Genomic DNA, 16510 nt, shown 5'->3' on the forward strand with positions numbered 1-16510 from the left:
GTGGGCAGGGGATCAGGGTGGGGGGAGGGTATAGGGGACATTCGGGATAGCATTTGAAATGTAAATGAAGAAAATATCTAATAAAATAATTTTTAAAAAAGATAATTTAAAGTTAACAGAATACTATGTAGTTTGTCCCCGGGAGACTTTATTCTTCCTTTTTGTTATATAAGCATTTCCTTTAAGGTGTGATTAGATCTTTTTACCAATGGCCTGCGGGATTCTGTGGTATATCTGTAATATGCTTTATATTATAATATAAAGAATTGCTTTATCTTAATGGAGACACATGTTGGAGCATTGCCAATCTTAATTTGTACAGGTATCACAATAAAAGTCATGACTTCCAGTATATGTGTGCTTACAGAATCAGCCTTTTCAGAACTCAAAGCAGTTGCCCATTGAAGCCCTGCCTGAATATGGATCAATGGATGGTGTATAAAGTTTTGTTTACCAACTTCTGCAAAATGAAACACATCTATCTGACAAATTTAATTTCTTTTAGTACTCCTACAGTTACTTCTGGTGTGTAATGGAGTTTGGGTATAGAAAGAACAAGGAGGTTATTTTCTTATAAACTCCTTGGCTTGTTGCTAGGTGATAGAAAGTTTTTTTTTCTTTAAACCTTTAGTTAAGCAACCTGACAAGACCGAACATGCGAGACCAAATATGGATGATTTATAATTCCTAATTTCTATTTCTGGTTGCCTGTTACAGGCGTATAAATAACAAAGTTGATTTTGAATTACCAAGAATAAATTCAGCAGTTTCTAGGAACAACTCTTTCTGAATATTGAAAGCCAGTACTTATATTAAGAGATTCAGGAGAATCTAGAAATACCATAAGAATTGCATACAGCTCTGATTTTCGAACTGAAGTATATGGGCTTTAAATTACTTCACTCATTTTTGTCTGACTTATGCCTGCCATTCCCAACTTATTTGCATCAGTATAGAATGTAGGTGCTAGGCTTGGATAGATGGCTCAGCAGTTAAGGGTACTTACTGCTTTTCTGAAAGGTCCTGAGTTCAATTTCCAGCAACCACATGCCGGCTCACAACCATCTGCAATGGGATTTGAGGCACTGTTCTGGTGTGTGTCTGAAGACAGCTGCAGTGTAGTAATCTAAATAATAGTAATAGATAATGTTTTTAAAAAAGAATGTAAGTGCTTCAGGAATTGGAGTTCTATTTAAAATCTAATTACTTCTTATAAACTAAAGACACTTGCTTTTAAGATATTTGCTGTTAATTTCTCCCAAAAAGCTGCTACAAGTTCTTTGCTAATCTTCACTGATGACCCATAATAACATAATCTCAACAATAGTAAAAGGTATTACAACTTCTGCTAGCCCACTCCTGACAACTGATATAGTCTTATTTTACCTTCTATGATTAAATCGGGAACTTTTTCAATGTAAGTCTTTAATTGTTTACTTTGTGTTCTAAAATGAAATCCATTCTATAGTACAATCTCCCCTTTGCATAATGAGTCCAGTAGCAGACTGAGTTAAAGGCAAAATAACCCAAAGACAATCAAGTTTGGGCTCTCTATGATCCACATATGGACCTTCCAGTCTCCGTTGTACCAGAGTTAATGCTCTCTCTGATGTAGCTATTAAACATCTTGCAATGTTTAAGTGCAAATCACCTTGTAATGTTTGAAACAAGTTACTTAAACCTTTAGGAGTTAATTCAATTGTATGCTATAGCCAATTAATATCTCCCATCAATTTTTGAAAATCATTAAGGCTTGTTTTTTGATTGCTGCTTTTTGTTGTTGATTTTTTTTTAAGTTTTTTTTTTTTAACTTTTTATTGGTTCTTTGTGAGTTTTAACATCATGTGCCCCAATTCCACTCATCTTGCCATCCCCACATACCCACTCTCCACCTTTGCAATCTTCCCCCAAACAGAGAAAAAAAAATATTGTTGTAGAAGTTGTAGTGTGAGAGGGCCACCTGCAGCCACACTCGAACTGGGTCTGTCCTGAAAGGTGAACTGGGGCTGTAAGGGGAAAAGACAGCGAGAAAGACGGAGCCAAGACAAGGAATCCTGATCAAAGCCCACAAGTTTAATAAAGTTCTGAGTTTGTAAAGCAGGGGAAGACCATCCCCCCCCCCCCTTCTTGGAGTGTGGTTCAGGTAGGAGCTGGTAGGTGGATCTTCAGGAAGGCATCTCAGGAGAATCTCAGGAGCTTATCAGCAGGGAGCGGCGACTGTCTTTTTTTTTTTTTTTTTTTTTTTTTTTTTTTTTTGAAGAACAGTGGCAGGTGCAACAATAGAGCTGGCTTGGCAGATTGGAAGATACCACCACAGGTGGCCCTGTGCTTAGCAGCAGCAGAGGTCTGCAAAAGCCTGAAGGAAGGCTGAAAGGAGCCAACAGTAGTGTGTCAGTGTGTCCCACAGTATTGACTTTTGTCCATACTTCTTTGCTTACAAATGTTTTTGCAATGACTACTTGGTCTCTGGCTTCTACTTTATCAGTACTGAAATCTCACTGGGACTCTTCTAGGATATTCTGGCTTTGTCCCATGTCATGAACATTCTGTAGTTTTGGGTCTATAGAGTCAGCCCCTTCATGGATGCCTGCAATCCATCAGTGGGGTAGAGGTTGGGTGAGCCTATTAAAAGCCATGGTCCTGAGTCTAAGAGGTATCAAAGATGGTCAACCCACCAGATCTTACACTCTCATGCACTCAGGGACAACCCACTCACAACCCTGAAACCAGGCCCAGCTCTACCCTGCTGCCCAGGTGAGGTTCAGGGCCTGTTCTCACCAGTGCTGAAGCCAGTGAGGAACATAGCCAGTTCTCCCACTCTCAGAATCCCAGGGCCAGCTCTCCTGTCTGCCACAGATGGTGAGAGACAAGGGAAGCAAGAAAAGTTGCTCTTCCTTGTCCATATCACCACCCAGCAGACAAGAGGCAGGACTGGCTCTCCTGCACTCACACCCTTGGGGCCAGCTCATCTGTAACCTGCACATCCAGGGCCAGCTCCACTGTGCTGCCCAGGCAAGGTGCAGGGCCTGTTCTGAATGCTGCAACAGGTGAGTGACTCTGTAGGTGCTTCATGTGGTGTTCTTGAACCCTCCAGCTTGCTCAACCCTATCCCCACTCTTCCACAAAACTCCCTGAACTTGGCCTGATGCTTGGCTGTGGATCTCTGCACCTGTTCCATTCAGTGTGTCTGCAGGCATAGCAGAGTATCATTAATGGTATCAGTGGTTGTCTGTCTCAAATAGAATGGGTCTCACGTTGGGTCAGTCATTGGTTAGTTGTTCCCTCAATCTCTGCTCCATCTTTATCCCTGTACATCATGTAGGCAGGACAAATTTGGGGTGCAAAGTTTAGTGGGTGGGTTAATGTCCCCTTCCCTCCACTGGAAGTCCTGCCTGGCTACAGGAGGTGGTCACTTCAGGCTCCATATACCCCGCTAGTAGGGTCATCCCCAAAGACTCCCAAGAACCTCCCCAATCCCAGGTCTCTAGCAAGTGCCAGAGTTTCCCTTCACCAATTTCTGTTCTCATACCTAGCCCTCTCTAGGCCCCCTCTTGCCAACCTGATTTGTATCACAATTCTCCTCCTCATCCCTTCTCCCATCCATCCACCTTTGATGAGTATTTTGTTTCCCCTGAGTGAGATTCATGAATCCTCTCTTAGGTACATGGCCTCAGCCATGGCCTTGCGGATATTTTCTAGCTTACATAAACAATCCTGAGAGACCATTCATGGTCATAACAGTAAGAATGTTTGTGGGTAAAGATGACACTGTGACCGTTGGTTCCAGGAGCTGAAGATTGCCACCTGATCTTCAGAGAGCCTCCGGGCTCTTCCCCACTCCCTTGGAGCCTCCTCTTGCTTATGCTTATATTGTCACTCCTGAATTAAGTTTTCAGAGCTTGATCAGTATGATTGACTTGCTCTTATTCTTCTTGTCTCTTTCCCTCCTACTCTCTCACTCCCTTGCCCTGGCTCCCCACTGATTATCCCTGCAGGCTGGGGCACTTGGGCCCTCATTACTTAGTTTCTTTGGGTATGTGGATTGTAGCATGGTTATCCTGTACGTTATGGTGAATGTCTACTTATAAATGACTAGATATCATGCCTGTCTTTCTGGATCTGGGTAGCCTCACTCAGGATGATATTTTCTAGTCCCATCCATTTGCTGCAAATTTCATGATGCCTTTGTTTTTAATAGCTGAATAGTATTTCATTGTGTAGATGGACCACATTTTCTTTTTTCCATTCATCAGTTGAGGAACATCTGGATTGTTTCAGTTACTGGCTACTAGGGATAAAGCTGCCATGAACATGGTTGAGGAAGTGTTTTTGTGGTAGAGTGGGGTCATATTTTGGGTATATGCCCAGGAGTGGTATAGCTGAGTCTTCAGGTAGAACTACTCCCAATTTTCTGATAAACTGCCAAATTGATTGCCAAAGTGGCTGTACATTTTTGCACTCTCACCAGCAACAGAATGTGCCCTTTCTCCACATCCTTGTGTCCTAGATTTCCTGGATGTTTTGAGTTAAGAGCTTTTTTTCATTTTTTCATTTTGACTGTTGCGTCAATGTTTTCTATGGTATCTTCTGCGCCTGAGATTCGCTCAGCTCTCAAAGAACAAAAGAATGACTCAGAGATTTCAAAACTAGTAACCAAGGCTTTTTGTTGAAAGGTTAGCTTGAAACATTTGTAGTGAAAGATGAGATTAATATTTCAAAGTAGATTAAAAATGGGTCATTTGGAGCTAGAGTTACAGATAGTTGTGAGCCACCATGTGGGTGCCACAAACCAAACCTAAGTCCTCGGAAAGAACAGCTGTGCTTTTATTTTTTTATTAAATATTTTCTTTATTTACTTTTATTTACATCCCCTTTCCTAGTTACCCCTCCAAAAATCTCCTATCCCCTTCCCCTCCTCCCCAACCCACCCACTCCCATTCCTGGCCCTGGCATTCCCCTATACTGGGGCATAGAGCCTTCACAGGACCAAGGTCTTCTCCTCCCATTGATGACCAACTAGGCCATCCTCTGCTACTTATATAGCTAGAACTACAAGTTCCACCAAGTGTTTTCTTTGATTGGTGGTATAGTTCTAAGTAGCTCTGGGGGTACTGGTTAGTTCATATTGATGTTCCTCCTATGGGGCTTCAGTCTCTTTCAGCTCCCTGGGTATTTCTCTGGCTCTTTCATGGGGGACCTTGTGCTCCGTCCAATGGATGACTGTGAGCATCCACTTCTGTATTTGCCCGGCACTGGCAGAGCCTCTCAGGAGACAGCTGTATCAGGCTCCTGTCAGCACAGCTTGTGCTTTTAACTGATGACACATCTCTCCATCCCCCTGATTTTTTTAGATTTGTCTTATGTGTATAAGTGTTCTGGCTGCATGTATGTCTGTTCATCACATATATGAATCATGCCTGGGGAGGTCGGAATAAGGTATCAGATCTTCTGGAACTGGAGGTGTAGATGGTTATGAGCTATCATGTGTATGCTGGAAACTGAATTCAGGTCATCTGTGAAGGCATCAAGTGCTCTTACCACTGAGTTATCTCTCCAGACTCAATTTTTCTACTTTTAAAAAGGACCATAATAAGTGCAAGTTTTGTGCTCAAACTCTTCAGCTACTGGCTTCAAATTATACATACAAATGTAATATGTATACACAGAGCACAAACCTAACAGGCACAAAGGAAAGGAAGCCCCCCGCAGTGTGGCTGTAGTTGACAGCGCAACACTCAGCTTGGCCAGTAGGGGGCAACCGTGCCCCTTGCTGCACTTGCACTGTGAGAGCTCAACACCAATTTCTTGAGCTTCATCAGGTCCAGGTGACCACTGTGGTTAAGTTCTTACTCTTTCAGACATAGATGAGCTTAACAGAGCTACATATGTGTAGTTACAGCGGCCATGGCATGGTTGCTGGGTCTGTCCTATCATCTCCAGAGTTTCAGTCCTTATCCTGTCAGTAGTATTTGACAGGCACCCTTCATGTTTTTATATATCTAATTAAATTTTATTGCCTAGTGGATGGATTAAACTGCATGCAATTAAGCTGAGCACCACAACCAAGCATCATGGAATGTCACACAAATTGGTAATTCTCTGCACCTCAAAGCTTATTTAGTTATTTTATTATATATAAAAAAATGTCTGACCCTAGATTTATAGTGTATTTGAATATTGGAGTTTGTTTGATTCTTTTTAAATATCCATTTCAAGCAGGTCCATTCCCTACAGTTATTCAAAAACTATTTAAATTTCCTTTGCATCTAAATAAAATCAAAGTGGTCATCTCTTCAAAAGACCAATTGTCAAACTTACAATAAAATTAATTCTGAATTGCTGTTAATCAAATTAATTACAAGGGATAAAGCCAGTGATTGCTGTATCATCCTCATAGAAACATATAATAAGTCCATTTTTAGCATTTCTTTTGTTGTTTTTTTAAAAAAAAGATTAATTTTATTGTAGTGTATCTGTCTGTGTGTCTGTGTGTATACAGGCGCATGCAGAGTCCTGACAGGGTCACTTGCCTGACAGGAGGTAGTGAGCTGCTTGACATGGATGCTGGAAACTTCCTTTCATCTGGTCCTCTGGAAGCATTGTCTAGAGATAGTATTAATGACTGAAGCACCTCTCCAGCCCTAAGCACTTCTTTGGGCATTCACTTTTAAGGTTTTCACATCCATAGCTAAAGTATTTTTACATTCTGAAATTTAAAACCACTTATCATGCTTCAGATAAAAAATAATTTACATCCACAGAAGGATCACCACCGTTGAGGTGAACTGTATGAACTGCCAGCACAGTTCATTTTTGACCTAGAAAATGGTAGCTATATATGGTTCCATTCAATGCATGTGAAGAGGGAAGTCCTGAGCATAATATATAAAGCTATTTGGAACATGACATAGAAAATTATGAGTAATGAAGAAAGAACAAAAGAAAGACAGAAGCCAGACGTGCCTATATCACAAAGGTTCAGAACAGCATCTCTATGTGTGTATCACAGTGGCAACTCTCATGCATCCAGCATCTGCATATATCAGTCAACAGTCCATCAGATGGCTTCATGCCAACTTGTAGGTAGGGATACAGACATCAGGTTTCAAAACATTGGCCAAAGACGTTATTTTTACTGTTTCTCATGTAGAGTTGGTTTTTGTTTGGTTAAGTTTTTTTGTTTTGTTTGTCTTTTTTTTTTAATTAGTAACTTTCCTGTTATTGTTTTTATTTTTGTTATTGTTTCAACTTGACACAAGCTAGAGTTATATGGAAAGAGGCACCCTCAAGTGAGAAAAATGCCTCTATAAAACTGATTCAGGAGGGCCCAACTCCCTATGGAAATAGCACCCTGGGCAGGGGGTAATAACTTATATAAGAAGGTAGGCTCACAATCCACAGGGATTGAGTCAGGAAGCAAATTTCCCCTAAGGCCTCTGCTTTAGTTCCTGCCTCTGAGTTCTCACATAGAGTTACCCCTGCCCCCAAATGCCCAGCTCCCCTCATGATGGACTGTCAACTAAAATAAACCCTTTCCTCCTCAGGTTGCTTTTGGTCATGATATTAATTACAAAGTCTCTAACATTTATCTACTTAAAGATACAGATAATACCAATTTGTTCTTGGCATCTCACATTCTCTCAACACCATGTAGTTTCTCTATAAATGTCTCTCTCATTCCAGCTATCTTGAGAGTGAGCTTACATGATCTCTTGCCAGCAGGTTCCAGTTACTTCTCTCATGATCGACTAGCCTAGAGGTTCTCAACTTTCCTAATGCAGCTCAAATTTCCTAGTCCTTTAATGCAGCTTCTTCAGGTTGTGGTGACCTCCAACCAAAAATTATTTCCTCGCTACTTCGTAACGGTCATTTTGCTGCTGTTATGAATTTCAGTGTAAATATCTGATATGCAGAATAAAAGACCTGTGACCCCTGTGGGGTCGAGACCCATGAATTGATAACCCCCTCCAGGGTCATGACCCACACATTGAGAACTGATGATAGCACCTTCTTTCTCTCTTCCCCTGCCTTCCTTTCATCCTTTGTTCTCTAAATGCAGCCAGATGAACTTTGAAAGCACACCTCTGCCCATGTTCCACTGTAGTTCTAAAACATTTCAGTTCCTTCCCATTTACAAGAAAAGCGACCTCTACCAAGTTCCTCATGGACCCACATGAGCTGATATGGGGTGAGCTGTGCCCACCAAAAAATATATACATTGGAAGCTTTACCCACTTTGGCTGAGGGTGTGATCCTGCGTATTTATGGTAAGATGAGGTCATTAGGGTGAACCCTAAGATGATATGACCAGTGTCCTTCAAAGAAAAAACTAGGATACAGGCTGGATCAGAGGGGATACTTCCTGATGATCCCAGAAGGCAGCCGCCTAAGATTCAACCAATGAGAAAGATCTCAGAAGAAGCAAGCCCCATTGAACACCTTGCTCTCAGAGTTCTAGCTGCCAGAAATGAGAAACTTCAATTCTTGCTGTTGAAGTTGTCCATACTGCATGACTTCATAAGGGCAGCCTCGGCAAACTTACACAACCCCCCTTTCTAGCCTTGACTCACTTTGTAACTCCTGTGCTCCCTGTGCTCCTACAAGGTTTCCTTTGGCTCTCTGAGCTAGTTGTGCTCCTATTTTGGCATGTGTGTTTGCATGTGTGTACACTCTCCACACCCTAGACGGCCCTCTGTCCATTTCCTGTTGGTCTGGTTAATTCTTTTGTGTTTTAATAGATTGTTTTATGTGTGTGAGTGTTTTGCTTGCACGTATGCCTGTGTACCACATGCATGAGTGCACACCTAGGGTGTCAGAGCCTCTGGAACTAGAGTTATGGATTCCTGTGAGCCACCATGTTGGTACTTGGAATTTAATCCATGTCCTCTGAAAGCTCAGGCAAGTGCTCTTAACCAGGAGTCATCTCTCCAGCCTCTCCCTCTCCCGTGTCATCCCGCTTTCCCTTGTTCAACATTTAGTGACTGAATGCTAACTCTGTGCCTGCCAAGGTGCTGACTTTCTGAACATGCAGTAGTGTGTATGCACAGTTGCTGGAATCAGTGTATACATACTACTTACAGATTCCCCTGAGTTAAGTATCTTTGTATTACAATGTTCCTGTGACAAATACCTATGGGGAGAGGACTCAAGACCTCTTAGGTAAAGAATATGTGTTCAATAGCAGATTGGAATGCCAGACATCAAGATGCAGTATAGCTTGGAGTCCACACCCAAATCTGAAGAAAAGACTGCTTGGTTGTGAGGAGTGTGAACAGCTAGCAGTCCCCGCTGTTAACTGCTTTGGTGGACTCCCTGATCTTTGAACTGAGATGCTGGACTCTTTGGGGTGCACCCCCCCATGAATGAACAAAACAGTGGCAAAGCATTTCTGCCTAACATAGAATAATTTCCCTTTTTTGAGCTGCCTCCCAGCTCCCTTCATCCTTCATGAGTGACTGGCTAATAATCTCTTTGACCCCTAAATCTGTCTCTGCCTTTGGTTCCCAGAGGACCATGCTAGGTTTGGGGGCTAAGCAGGTGGATTTCGGGTAGCTCCAAGCATCCTCTGACACTGACATAGCAGGTGCTTCAGAACTGATTTGAGCCAGGGTCAGCAGTATGGTCTATCACTTTGGCTGCTAGAGCATCTACAGCATATTTCCACTCTGGGACAGGAATCAAATAAACCTGTTTTCATTGATGTTCTTCTTGGCCCCAAATATACCCTTGCATCATATATGTGGCTTGAATGTTTCCACAGGCATTCTGAATGAGTTATTAGTTCAATTAGTTGAGGGTGAGACTCAGGTCAAGGTCATTAAATCATTTTCCTATTAATCAGTTTCAGAAATGCTAGCTAGTTACAAATGCGCTCTTAGTTGGTTACATGTAAACTCCTTAAACCTCTTACCCACACACTTAGTCTAGTCATTTCTTGACTGCTTCAGCTTCTCAGTCACATGAATAGTCTACACATGCTGAGCATGCTTAGTGACAGGGAAGGTGCCTGAGCTGAAGTTGGGAGTAGAAGGGACTCATTGTTGCTTTCTTCTGTAGAAGCATCTTCAAGTTCATTACTAGAAAAGCAATAATCCATAGCCAGATGAGGTGCTACAACCCATAATCCCAGCATTCAGGAGGCTGGAGCAGGAGGATTGCCACAGATCTAACACCATTCAGAACTTCACTGTAAGCTCAAGTCCAGATCAGAGCTCACATTAAAAAGCTGGTCATGGCTGCTTTTAACCCCAGCACTGGGTAGATGGTGGAGACTGAAGGATTGCTGGGACTTACTGGCCAGCCAGCCTATCTGAAACACACTAATTCCCAGATTCAGAGAGAGACCCTGTCTCAAGGGGATGAAGTAAAAAGAGATATAGGGAGACAACTGGTGTCCTGTCCTGACTTCTGCATATACTAGCAAAGGCACAAACATGTGCACATGTGTGCACACACAATAATCTACCAAAAAAATAAAGAGAAGGAGGAAGAAGAGGAGGAGGAGGAAGAGGAGGGAAGAATGTGATAATCCCCTAGGACACCATCCACCTAATGCTTTTAGACCAAGAGAGAACTAGTTGTCATGCATCATTCAGTCTTGGCCACACCAACTCCTCCATATTTAAAGAAACCCATGTGCAGTTTTTTTTGCTAGTACCTTCCAGTCCAAAATGTCTAGAGCTCTACAGCACTATTTATCCCTCTTTCTCCTATTTAACCATCTCCACTTCATAGTAAAAACATCCCAACCTGTGTAGTGGAATCAGTAAGAACAAAGGCTCCTGAGTTAGAGAGTCTTGGGTTTAAATCTAAGTTCTCACATTGACTGACTATATGACCTCATACAGTTACTTAATCTTCCTGAGTCTTAACTAATACTATGGTAAGAAGAATAAAATAGTACACACCATAGAAAGCTGATGCAAAGTTGAAATAAAGCATATCGAATACTTGCTTCCTCCTTGAATTTTTTATTTTTCCCCATCAAACACTAGTTTATGTTTCTAGTTCCAGGGTAAATGAAATGTCTACTGATACAAAATATGTTCCCATTGTAACTGTCTTTGTAAGCATACTCTTGGCATGATTTCTACATGGAATTCCATCAGCAAATATGACTTTGAACAGTACTTCTGTTTGTCATTAATGACGAGATTATGTCCAGTCAGTTGAAGTCCAACGTTCTCGAAGGTAAACAGGTGATGCAACCTGGCTCCTGACATCAGTTTGGATTCTGAGGTCAGTGCTATCTGTACCAAGATTGAAGCCTTTTGGGCAGCTATCAGCTTAGCCTTGGAAGACTTTTCTTGACAATTTTTTAATTAATATTTATTATTTTTATTTGTATGTGCCTGAATGAGTTTATATGCACCACATGTGTACAAGAGGCCACAAAGGTCCAAAGAAAGTGTGTAGTTTCCTGTAACTGAAGTTAGACTTAGTTGTGGAATGTCATGTGAGAGCTGGTAATGGAACCTAGGTCCTCAGCAAGAACAAGTTGCAAAGAATCTGACTCCTTCTTCTGACCTGCACTGCACCAGGCTGTGCATGGTACTCAGGTACACATGCAAAACCAATGCTCATACACCTGAAATATAAATGAATCTTTTGCAAAAATTGAGTAACTCAACTTCTTCCACACTCAAGTCTTAAAGCAAAGATTCTCTACATGTTTGACCTCATAGTTCAGTCCCAACCTCCTCCAAAACTGGATTTCTGATTCCAAGCCAGATCCAAAGCTGCAGCTAGTTCTCTAAAACATCCACTGTTCTCATGGAAATATGTTTTTGCGAAATGTGAGACTACTAAATCAATCCATAGGTGATGAGATGGCCAAGTGTGAAAAGGGCAGGAACAATCCTTGGCCTCTCATCAATAAATGAGAAAACATTCCACAAAGCATGACTGAGGTAGAGCAGTCCCATACAGGAAGAAAAAAAACAAAAACAAAACCGCTGAACCCAGAGTGTATATAAGGACAAGTCAAGGCACTGTGGAGTGGAGTGTAGGCACCATCACCTGAAAGACGTGGTCCTGACAGACAGACAATTCTGTTCCCTACCAAAATGAAGCTGCTGCTGCTGTGCTTGGGACTGACCCTGGTCTGTGTCCATGCAGAAGAAGCTAGTTCTATGTCAAGGAACTTTAATGTACAAAAGGTAGGCTCAGTGAATAGTAACTTCTGACCCAGAATGTGCTTGGGGAACGCTTGAAGCCAAGTAGGTCCTTTGAAGGGATGGGTATAGTGCCCCAATCTATTAGACAAATGCATGGCTCCAGACCTTGAGGTAAGACCAGATATTCATATCTAACAATGTATGGGGACCTCTGTTCTCACTGAGGGGCAGGGACAGTATGCTAAGTATTGTGACAACTGGTATGTGATCTATCCCTGTGTATGCTCAGTCCCTAATCCGTAGGCTGGAGTTCAGGTAGAAACATGTCTGTGTGGTTACCCTGCCCCTTCTCCCTTAACCATTTGCTTATCTATTACAGATTAGTGGGTATTGGTTTTCTATTGCTGGAGCCTCTGATAAAAGAGAAACAATAGAAGAAAATGGCAGCATGAGAGCTTTCCTGGAGAACATCACTGTCTCGGAGAATTCCTTAGACTTTAAATTCCATTTTATGTAAGTGAGATGCTCTTAGCTGAGAAAGAGGAAATTTAAACCTGGTATGGTCTCATGCCTACAAACACACATGGGGTTGCGGGGACAGATGCCTCTCCGTATGCACATGGGTACACACATACTGAGTCTGTATCTAAAACTAGAACATTCCATGTGATACTGAACCAAGATCGCATAACCAGGGGTTTTTCTAAAGTCAGAGACAAGAGTTGGTGACAGGAATTAATTCACTAGGAGTTCGATAAGGAAAAAATCAGAGACACTTTTGAAATCACATTATTGAGACTGTATATCACAAGTTAAGATTATGTGATCATGAATTAAANTTTTCTTATTATTTGTTAGCCAAAGAAATCCACCACTTTCTACTTGAGTTTTCCTGCAGTAAAGGAGATAATAATAATTCTCCGCTATGAATCCAGAAGCCATGTCAGGAAACATTAGCAAAGTGCTAATTTGAGGCAGATGGTGGACATCTGACTTATAATCTACACCACTGGCTGAAACACAGCGCTGATGAAAGTTGGAAGTAGTTGAAGTTGTAATAAGGATGAAAAGTGATTGTCGTTTTCTTTGTTTTAAATAATAGGCAAATTTGTGATTGCTAAAGCATTTGATTTAAATGAAATAACGTAAATAAAAGCCTTTTGCTAATTTTACAAAAACATTCCAAAGTTAAATGGAATCAAAACCTTGAGATATGTGTAGAGTAGATGGTCAAGAATCCAACCAGATTCAAAATCCCTTACACCAAAGATCACTGTTTTACAGTGTAAATGAAGAGTGCACCGAAATGACTTTGACTGGTTACAAAACAGAAAAGCCTGGCACATATTCTGTGAACTGTGAGTATATATAAAGTCTATATATCTATCCATAAAGCATTTAGTAACCTTTAATACCTTTGTCCTTTGTGTGAGTGTGTGTGTGTGTGTGTGTGTCTTGCTGGAGACTGAACTCAGGAACTTGCACCTACTAGTCAAATGGGTGCCATTTAATAACTAAAACCCTGTCACAGGCAAGTGGGATGAGTAGGGGAGAGATGGAATCTATCTGATACTGCCCGGTCGCAAGCACCAGTACACATCGCTCAGGGTGTAGCAGAAGATATTTGATACAGCAAGCTTATAAAAGATAGAAACCTGTTGCTTGAAGCTGCTGAAGGAGATAGGTAAGCGTAGGAGAGGATGAGAGAGTGGTGCTCCTGTGGCTGACTGTTCACTAGTGGTCTGGACCTCTCAGAGTCCCTTTTCTTAGAAGTTACTTCTTGAAGTCCAGAAATATACAAACAGAAAGCATCAGACACTTCACCCGTCTCTTCCAGTATATGTATTTTAATGATTTTATGTTCGGGGTAGAACAAGAAAAATGGTTTCCACCACTTCTTGCAGAACAAAGAATTTCTGAGCAGTGTTCCATTTCCTCCACAGATGATGGATTCAATACATTTACTATACTTGATACAGACTATGATAATTATATTACGTTTCATCTCATTAACAAAAAGGATGGGGAAACCTTCCAGGTGATGGGGCTCTACGGTAAAGTATTTTCACACAGACACTGATCTTGGGGTGGGAAAACAAGAAAGAACCTCTAGCTTTACGATGGTCTTCCCAGCTTGGTCCTGCCCCTTTCTCACCTCCTGAAGATTGATGCTCACCTCCATCATCCCTCGAGCATAGTGATGGAAGCACTCTGATTTCTCAGTGTGACAGAAGGATATTCAATGGATGCCAGATCCAGGATAGATCATACCAATACGTGTCAATCATGCTGCCAACCATTTTCCCATCCTTATGAAGAAGCCCCTGTCCCTTCACTCAGGCTGTGGTCAATGCACACAATACACCTGCTACACTCACTGTTGCTCTTCTCATAGGCCGACAACCAGATTTGAGTTCAGACATCAAAGAAGAATTTGTGAAACTATCTGAGGAGTATGGAATTGTTAGAGAAAATATAATTGACTTTACCAATGTCAGTAAGTCATGACTCATTTATTTATCTCATCCTAAATATTTTATCTTAGAAGAAACAAACCCAATTGTCTACCAGCCGTTTGTTGAATGCTGGAGAGTCATATCCTTTGTCTTGGGCAAATAAAGAGGACCTGGTACCTGAACATGTTCTTGTTCTCACACTACAGATCGCTGCCTCCAGGCCCGAGAATGAAGAATGGCCTGAGCCTCCAGGTGGGCAATCTTCAATGAGAGCAAGGAGGGGGTTGGTGGTCATGGACAAGGCCCTTCCAAATGCATTAGTATTGTGCCCCCAAATTACAATAAAAAATGTTTGATAAGGAATCTTTAAGGAGAGCTTGAAAATTGGCTTTGAATTATCTGGATTTGTGATCTAGGCCTACGTTGAGCTTTGAAGTAAAGTGACCCAAGCACTTAGGCAAGAAAATAAGGATTTGAGTTTTACATACTTGCTGTATGGTTGTGTAAAAAAGGCTCCACGATGGGTTCAATATCATAAACAGACAGAGTAGCAGGATGTGCTATAGCTGCTCCTCAGTGACTATGTTCTCCCCCTCCATCCCACTCCAGATAATAACATCTTAATCTTAACTCTGTACAACCTTGGCTTCTTACCTGAGAGTGGGTGTACCTGATCACCACTTCATGTCCAGTCTGAAGAGCGGACTCCTCTGCCCCACCTTTTCTATTTAATCAAAGATTTCACTTATATAATATGTGAAGTTTTTAAAAGTATCCAAGGCTTTTTATCATTATTCCACAATTTGCTTAACATTCTTTAGAGCTTCTTATGGCGAAGGCTGTGGAAACTAGCCTCAGATCTTCCATTACTTCATTTTTTATACACCATCCAGGAAGAAATGGTTTTTAATTCTATGACTTTCATCCCTGCATTCTTGCAAATAATTCCAGATAGATTGTAATCAAAGATCTATTTCTTTGTCATTTCTTCTATATAATAGAATGTCTCTCTGTCTTGAAGTCAATCCAAGAAGTGCTTAATGAGTTTCTGTATTTTTTCTTCCTGGCTTAGTCCATGTTGAGTGAAGACTTCTCACCAGGACTCCAGCATCATCCCTTTCTATCCATATATCATCCAGTGACAAGTTCTGTGATATGTTTTCCATCCTCTCTTACAGAGAAGTGCAGTCCCAGGTCTCTCCAGCATGTTAACGAGGATAACTCATCAAGAATCAAAGACAAAAAAAAAAAAAATCAAAGACTGTCTTTAAATTTATCTTTGCCACATCCATGACAATTCTCCATGAATTTTTTCCTCTTCCTGTTTAATAAATGATTACACTTGCACTTAAATATATGTCTCTGTGTCCAGAAAAATGTGAGGCTGAAAGTGAGTGAATGAGGGGACCTCCTGAGTCCTGTACCCAAGATCCTTCCTATGGCCCAGAGTATAACCTAAGTTTCAGGATTTTTGCCTGCCATGCAGCAATGGCAAGCCCTGAGGAGTACTGCCTGCTCTTTAGCTCTCCTGCTTTAGTGCTTTCTTAGGACCATGGGAGCATGAGACTTGCTGCATGATTCCACCATCCATAAATTCTTTTCCAACAGAGTATAGGTGAGACACATATTTCTAACGCTATGCCTGCTCAACATGTTTCAGGACATCGTGAGGGGGTGGGCTAAAGTGGGGGAGGTTTGGTAGTTAGAGTCCCAGTGAATAAAGAGAAAAGATGATCTAGCACTCCATAGCATACTCTGGCCCCTAGATCAATAGATTAAATTGGTTCAAATCAGGACACTTGAAACAAGTCCTTGCTGTAGTTTGCTAAAAGATGGCAAAACACTATTGAGAAACCCAAGCAATTATGATGAAATACCTCCCTCCCCACAACTGCCCTGATGGGTGGGTGCAAGTCATTCTCTGAGCAAAGCTTCCTA

At 41.5% G+C, this 16510-nt stretch overlaps 1 protein-coding gene across 2 annotated transcripts; it reads left to right on the plus strand.

The window, feature by feature from the left end:
* Positions 1–11938: 11938 nt before the first annotated feature.
* On the plus strand, positions 11939–15827 carry LOC110314966 (major urinary protein 3-like). Of its 2 annotated transcripts, none has more exons than XM_029534676.1 (7): positions 11939–12158; positions 12496–12629; positions 13401–13474; positions 14060–14170; positions 14512–14613; positions 14779–14824; positions 15645–15740. In XM_029534676.1, exons 1-6 carry the CDS (start codon positions 12066–12068, stop codon positions 14802–14804), a joined length of 540 nt encoding a protein of 179 aa, XP_029390536.1. In that variant the 5' UTR covers positions 11939–12065; the 3' UTR covers positions 14805–14824; positions 15645–15740. The 2 variants fall into 2 exon arrangements, with proteins under 2 accessions (XP_029390536.1, XP_021044805.1); XM_021189146.2 differs by lacking the exon at positions 15645–15740 and adding an exon at positions 15751–15827 and having other exon boundaries at positions 11942–12158.
* The last annotated feature ends 683 nt before the right edge of the window (positions 15828–16510 follow it).

The sequence above is a fragment of the Mus pahari genome, unplaced genomic scaffold (assembly GCF_900095145.1).
Source record: "Mus pahari unplaced genomic scaffold, PAHARI_EIJ_v1.1 scaffold_9561_1, whole genome shotgun sequence".
In the NCBI taxonomy this organism is placed as follows: domain Eukaryota; kingdom Metazoa; phylum Chordata; class Mammalia; order Rodentia; family Muridae; genus Mus; species Mus pahari.

What these genes read in the sequence shown, in the direction of transcription:
- LOC110314966 (XM_029534676.1), top strand. Translation starts at nt 12,066, where the DNA reads ATGAAGCTGCTGCTGCTGTGCTTGGGACTGACCCTGGTCTGTGTCCAT. An exon ending in TGGCACATATTCTGTGAACT is followed by an intron (nt 13,475 to 14,059) that starts GTGAGTATATAT and finishes TTTCCTCCACAG; the next exon opens with ATGATGGATTCAATACATTT. An exon ending in CCAGGTGATGGGGCTCTACG is followed by an intron (nt 14,171 to 14,511) that starts GTAAAGTATTTT and finishes CTCTTCTCATAG; the next exon opens with GCCGACAACCAGATTTGAGT.